Source organism: Papaver somniferum, unplaced genomic scaffold, assembly GCF_003573695.1.
Source record: "Papaver somniferum cultivar HN1 unplaced genomic scaffold, ASM357369v1 unplaced-scaffold_133, whole genome shotgun sequence".
Taxonomy (NCBI): Eukaryota; Viridiplantae; Streptophyta; class Magnoliopsida; order Ranunculales; family Papaveraceae; genus Papaver; species Papaver somniferum.
In genome coordinates this window covers 6,562,507-6,568,862 of record NW_020622492.1, presented here as the reverse complement: position 1 = coordinate 6,568,862, position 6,356 = coordinate 6,562,507, and the positions used below count along the sequence as shown (strand labels likewise).

The window sequence follows — 6,356 nt, the reverse complement described above, 5'->3', positions numbered from 1 at the left end:
AGTGTTTTATGGATCTATGGCATCTAATTTATTTAACTGACATTTCTTTTAATGAATATTTTGCAGACATTTCTTTTGATGAAACAGATATGTTATTTTAATCTCCTCTTTTATAAAAGACTTCTTTTATCTACTCCTGATTTTCTTGTACAAGTTTGTTATTCTCTTTATATTTTGATCAAAATGTGAACTCAAAACCATGTGCAGGTGTTTGAAACTGCGGCTGAGAAATGAGTATTGAAATGGCTGAGAAATGAGTGTTCATAGGGGATTGATGATGGGTCCAACCGTATAATAATAGACAAGAAATCTAGATCGTTGGATTTCATCTGTTCTCATCCGTTGGATATGCTTTGATGGATTTTTGTTAACACTAGCGACTCACGTGCTGACTGAGAATGACGACGTCAGATAAATAAAAATTAATTTAAAAAAAATATTGTTAACTGTCAAGACGGTCAACCACGATCCTAACCCAAACTCTAATCTGAAACTTGGTAGGACCCAAACCCCACTCTAACCACGTTTTTTTGGACCCAAAGTCAAAATATCCCTACTTTATATACAATCAATTTTTTATTTCTTATATCTTATTAGGATATGACCCGTGGCGTGATGTTAACTTCTAACAGTTGACCTATATATATGTTCTTAATTGTATTCGGGTCGTGTTGTTGCTCTTAATAACCGAAGTTAGCTGGTTTAAAAACATAGGACACTAATTATGGAACTGAATTTTAGGGAGTGCGCCACTTAGTAAGTGCAATTCCATGCATCGTGAAAAGAACTCTATGGTTCTGGTTTTTATTTCCAACTGAGAAAGACTACAAATAGTTGAAGTGAGATAAATACCACACGGAAGAATTACCAAACTCATTCGAATAACATCACAATAGCTTCATTACCTCTCTGTCACATGACTCACATCTATGACAAAGATAGCTTACAAATTTAGAGATGGGTTAGAAAATGGTAAGGTAAACAAATCATAATCCTGGCCACTTCCAAAAATTTCATCACCGTTGTGGTACCGATCAATAAATGTTGTTGCTTGTTGGCACTTTGTTAGCTTCATTGAAATATTTTGTTCCGGCTAAACAACAGAGCTTTAAACTTAAGAGACCTTAATTTTCATTCCCCAAGTTTTTGACTTCACCAACCATCAAACCTATATAAAAAGAAAGAAATTCTTACTTGTTGAGCTGGACAAAATCCAAAGGAAACAAATATGGAGATGGTGCAAATTACAACAATTAGCAAACCCCTAAAACCAAAATCTAAGATATCATGATGTCCAAATGAAATTGATAATTAAACAACCTCAAAAGAAACAGACATTAATAATATACTATATTAGTCGAGTCTCTAATGTAAATGTTGGTTGTACACCATGAACAACATGAAAGCTCTTGATCCCAAAATTAACTGGTGTTTGATAAATACTAAGTTTCACTACTTCTTTAATGTGAAATACTGCAGTTACATAGAGCCTCATGACAAAGCTTACTGTAGAAGAAAAATATCTCTGGGAATCTAAGGGAGCAACAGTTGCAAGGGAGGCTCAAAGGATTCAACTACCTTCTCCAAGGCCAAACACCTGATATCTTCAAGTACCATCAGGTCATCATAAATCAAGGCATAATATGAGAAACTTGATGCATTCATATCATTATAAGCATCCCTGTGGCAAAAGAAGAAAATTAAACTAACATATGAGAATTAGGCAAATCTCAAATCAAGGTAAAGGAAAGTGAGGTAGTCAATAAGCACCATTTGCAGCACTTAATAAATAATAGTGACACCTCAAGTACCATACAGTAAGCTTAATGTTTCCCATCTTAAGTGTTTCACTCTCAGATCTAAGTTAATTCTACCAATAAAAAGAAAGACTAAGTACAATAGAAGAAAACGGTGGAGATGGTACTCACCGTTTATTGCTCAAACAAAAATATGAAATTGTATGTTGCTTAATTTAATAGATCTTCTTCAAGTAACACCGTAACATTACATACTGCTTACTTAACAATTTTAAGTGACCCAAGTCCATTTCCATATATACCATGGAAATCGATAAACTATGTACCCTTCTGGGGATAAATTATTTGCTCACATACCTCTTGCTCGGCATCTCGGTATCTGATTTAGACTGGTCCAAGATGAATGCTTGAACAGGATTTGAAAGTTGTTTTTGTTCCTGTAATAGGTAGAAGCATTTCCTCCTATGATTTTCTATGAATATGACCCCTCACGGATATTGTAATCACCCAAGTTCTCAAGTATCTCCATGTTAAATTATAAATTCAAAAAGATGTTTCCCAAGTAGCCAAAATCAAAGTTTAACCAAATAAGCCTTCCAAATGTCCACTTCTTTTTACTTGAAATTGAAGTAGCCAATAAATGATTTCAACTTAAAGCTGTGTAGGCTCATAGACTAAACCCTCCTAATTAAAAAAACCTTGCTTCTTGAAATCGAACCCAATTAAAAATGGAAATACTGACCGACCGTTAAATTCAGCAGCAAACCTATAATCTTTATAAACGCTAACCTGAAACAGAGAGGATTGAAGAAACGGACCGGAGTAGTTGAATGTCAAACATTTCACTTTATCAATGGAAGGCTGGGAAGATGTCACTTGGATACTTCAAAAATAAAACCCTAATTTGTTTTAGGGAATTACGAAACATAAGGGAACTACGTAGATATACATGACCCTGATTCAAATTTAGAACAGTTAAGAAAGTACCAACAATACGTGGTTAGCCAAAGTGACTCATAGATGTGTTAACAATTTTCGATGTCCAACAAATACCGCACCGTGCAGAACGTGCTTTATTGGACTAATTTGTCAAAAAAAAAGGATGAATGTTTAGAATCTAGCATAGACTACACTAAGTCAACAACTATGTATAAGTAGAAGCTATTGTTAATACCATGGGTGTTTGATCCAGGCTACTTGGTACAATGTCGCCAAACTGTGAACTCCAGGCCCTGCCATAAAAGTTTCTGTTTGCCCAATACTACTGTTGTGAGATCTTTTGTATATTCCGGAACATTTGAGAACCTATAATACCACACAAAATAAATTGATCAAAAGTTAGAAAGAATGCAAATAACCGAAAGTTACAACTAATAGGTAAAATAGCATATCATAGTTCTTTGAGAATGTTGGTTCACTAAAATCCTCCCATGTGGTGACTATTTCAGAAAAAACTCTGCGCCATCTATATATCTCAAATGGATACTAAAACCAAATTTTAAATAACTTGCATTCAGAAAAGAAATGAGATGAAGAACCATGTAACACGCAACATGAAAGTTCAACCGGTACACTGTTGCTGTCCAAAATTAGTACAATCCCCTTTTTCTATCATAATCAATCTAGTAATTTGTGTTCAGGTGACTACCACTTTTGATTTATTCAATGCACTTCACTATTCATCTAATGCTAGGATTCAACCATTAACTTAAACTTTTACGGATCTTCAAAACTTGGGTGCTTCATTTTTTTGTTGCAGAAACTAAAAGCACAAAATAACAATAAATATAAACTCAAACTCATGTTACATTTACACACTTAACTACCCTCTTTATTCTTCTTCGGACCAAATAATTCTAAATCTTCGGCAGAGCAATATTCACGATTCACATGAGACAATTTGTGAAATAACAGAAAATATGAAGAATCTTTTTCTTCTTTGGGTTTCTTCTATCTTCATCTAGGCCTCTATCTCCTTTTTATCATCAAATTTCTCCCTATAAAATTACCAAGAAAACAACAAATATTGGAATTAGAATTTGCATAGCAATCTTGAACAGCCAACAAACAAATATACACATTGTTGCTTAAGGAAAAAAAATTAGAGAGCTCGCTTGGAGATCCACCGGTTACTTTAGCACCAGGAAGCAAGGGGAATTACCAATTATTTGGAGCAAAAATGTCACCTTAATTTCTGTTTCAGATACCCATTTTGAGAGTGTTGTCTCCGAAGGTACAATAGGCAGTGTAAATGTTGGAGATGCATCTCTAGAGCACTAAGAAATTCTACACCAGATCTTTACCATTTGAACAATACCATCTAATGCTAAGATTCATTATTCATCTGATACTAAGATAAATAGTACAATACAATCTGTAAAATTCCTGGGAATAAATTAGTACCAAATCAGAAACAAACCCATTATCAAAATCCACTTCCTAATTTGACCATTAAACACAAAAACAGGGTATTAAATAGAAAGAGAGATAGACCTTGTTTAGTAGTTTGTCTATCATATCATATCTGATAAACAGTTGCAGAGATTTTTAAATGAGTTGCATACTTCAGATAATCTCATACGATGAATGAAAAATAATGTGGATGTTTTTTTACTTTCGTTACGGAAGATCAATCTAGAACCCTAATTTGGGCATACAGAGATTGGAGGAACTCGAGTGGTAGGTAGGAATAAATTTCTTACTGTAATCCTAGCAAATGAGTTCATCAAAAATGAACTGCCTTTCGAAGAGAAGTGAATCAAACCATAAAGCTAGGAGATTTTGGTTGCAGAAATGGATCAAACTGTTAGGATACCGACTTTAAACTCGTCATAAGCCCATGGATAGAACTCAACTCGAAAACCGATTGACTAGATGAAGGAACCCATTGACTTATAAACTGCTAATTAAGCCTCATCTAATCAATATGAGACTAGGATCCCAACATCCCACCACGCTTCCACACCCAACGTGTTGGCCCACTCTATCGACAATGACTCGAAGGTATCTCTTTCTCTTATGGCGGCTTCACTCTCCTATCAGTATTCAATGCGGGCAACTACGCCCATACATAGGTGCCACAACACTTTAATCTAGCCTATAGATCATCCCTTCCGTGGAGCGGGCATGGGTCGTGGTGGTTGGCTCTGATACCAATTGTTAAGGATACCAACCCTAAACTCGTCATAAACCCATGGGTAGAACTCAACTCGAAAACCGGTTGACTAGATGAGGAAACCCATTGACTTATAAACTACTAATTAAGCCACATCTAACCAATGTGGAACTAGGATCCCAACACAAACCGAAAACCTAGAAGGAAGAAATCATTTTGAAATCTCATATGTATTTTATTTTTTGAAACGTCTTGCGTTGAGTTAATGGCGAGATTAAAGGGGAGGAATGGTTGCGGGCATGCGTTACGTTTTTCTCTTGAATGAATAGGGTGGTATATTATTTGGTGGCTTAATCGTGATCGTCCTTTATAGTACCAAAATGTAAATCTCCTAAATTCTCCAACCTAGGAATTAAGATTAATCTGGACCGTCATTTATATCTTCAAATTGTAGACATCCGTTCATATGGAAAAACACCATTGTTCCTTATAATATAGACTCTTTAAATATTATTATTTTTTATTTTCAAACCGTTTTATATATCATTACATTTATTTTGTCAATAATAAAAATAAAATTACTTAATTTTAGCTTCATTTTTTGTTTGGATATATATATACATAATGTAGTTAAGTAAAATAATTTTGTAACAATCATAATGATTGTGATAATTAGTAAATTTAATATGATATTTATATTTAATAGTAAAAAAATGGTTATTAAATAAATATATATATATATATATACACATATAATGTGGTTAAGTAAAATAATTTTGTAACAATCATAATGATAGTGATAATTAGTAAATTTAATATTATATTTATATTTAATAGTAAAAAAATATGATTATTTTTAAAGCGAATAAAATTGAATAAAACTATTTTCAGAGATATATCTATTTTTGTCATTTGCTATAATAACAATGGTTGAATCTGATATTTTACCAAACACACTTTTATTTTAATATACTAAATATTGGACGTGCGAGCGAAAAACCTAATTGCTCATGAAGAAAAAATTAAGAATTTCAGTCAAGATCAATCTCTTCTGAAAATCCAAAGTATTGTGAAAACGTCCAACAAAATACCTAAAACTTTCAGGAACGGACGCGCGAGGGACATGGTCGCCCGTGCACCACCATGACCATGGACCTGGTCGGTCCCTTGGCCATCACGGTCGTTCGGTCCCACGTCTATTTTAATTAATTATCCATATTTTTCATAATTCTCCAATAATTCTCCATCCTTTTTCATGGACACTCTTCCGCACGCTCGGATGTCCATCCACCACCAATGGCCGGCTCTCATGCCCACTGGTTGGTCGATATTCCTTGATCCACATTGGACAACTCTCAACAGAGTTCTTCAAAAATTAGGGTTTTGAATTTACGATAATTCGATAAACGTCGATAACTTTATATTGATCCAGCTACCAATATTTTAATTAAGAGTTATTTTGTAAAAGAGTCATAAGTTAATTG

The 6,356-nt window shown here is 34.0% G+C and overlaps 1 protein-coding gene across 14 annotated transcripts; it reads right to left on the bottom strand.

Annotated features, from left to right (window-relative positions):
• Positions 1-775: 775 nt before the first annotated feature.
• On the bottom strand, positions 776-4,582 carry LOC113333715. Of its 14 annotated transcripts, XM_026580145.1 has the most exons (4): positions 4,251-4,580; positions 2,932-3,062; positions 1,579-1,681; positions 776-1,168 (listed from the first exon to the last, which is right to left on the bottom strand). In XM_026580145.1, the coding sequence occupies exons 1-4, from the start codon at positions 4,272-4,274 to the stop codon at positions 1,163-1,165; spliced, it is 264 nt and encodes an 87-aa protein (XP_026435930.1). In that variant the 5' UTR covers positions 4,275-4,580; the 3' UTR covers positions 776-1,162. The 14 variants fall into 14 exon arrangements, 2 of the variants coding, with proteins under 2 accessions (XP_026435930.1, XP_026435929.1); XR_003352242.1 differs by having other exon boundaries at positions 2,115-4,582; XR_003352240.1 differs by having other exon boundaries at positions 1,579-2,838; positions 2,932-4,582.
• Positions 4,583-6,356: the final 1,774 nt, after the last annotated feature.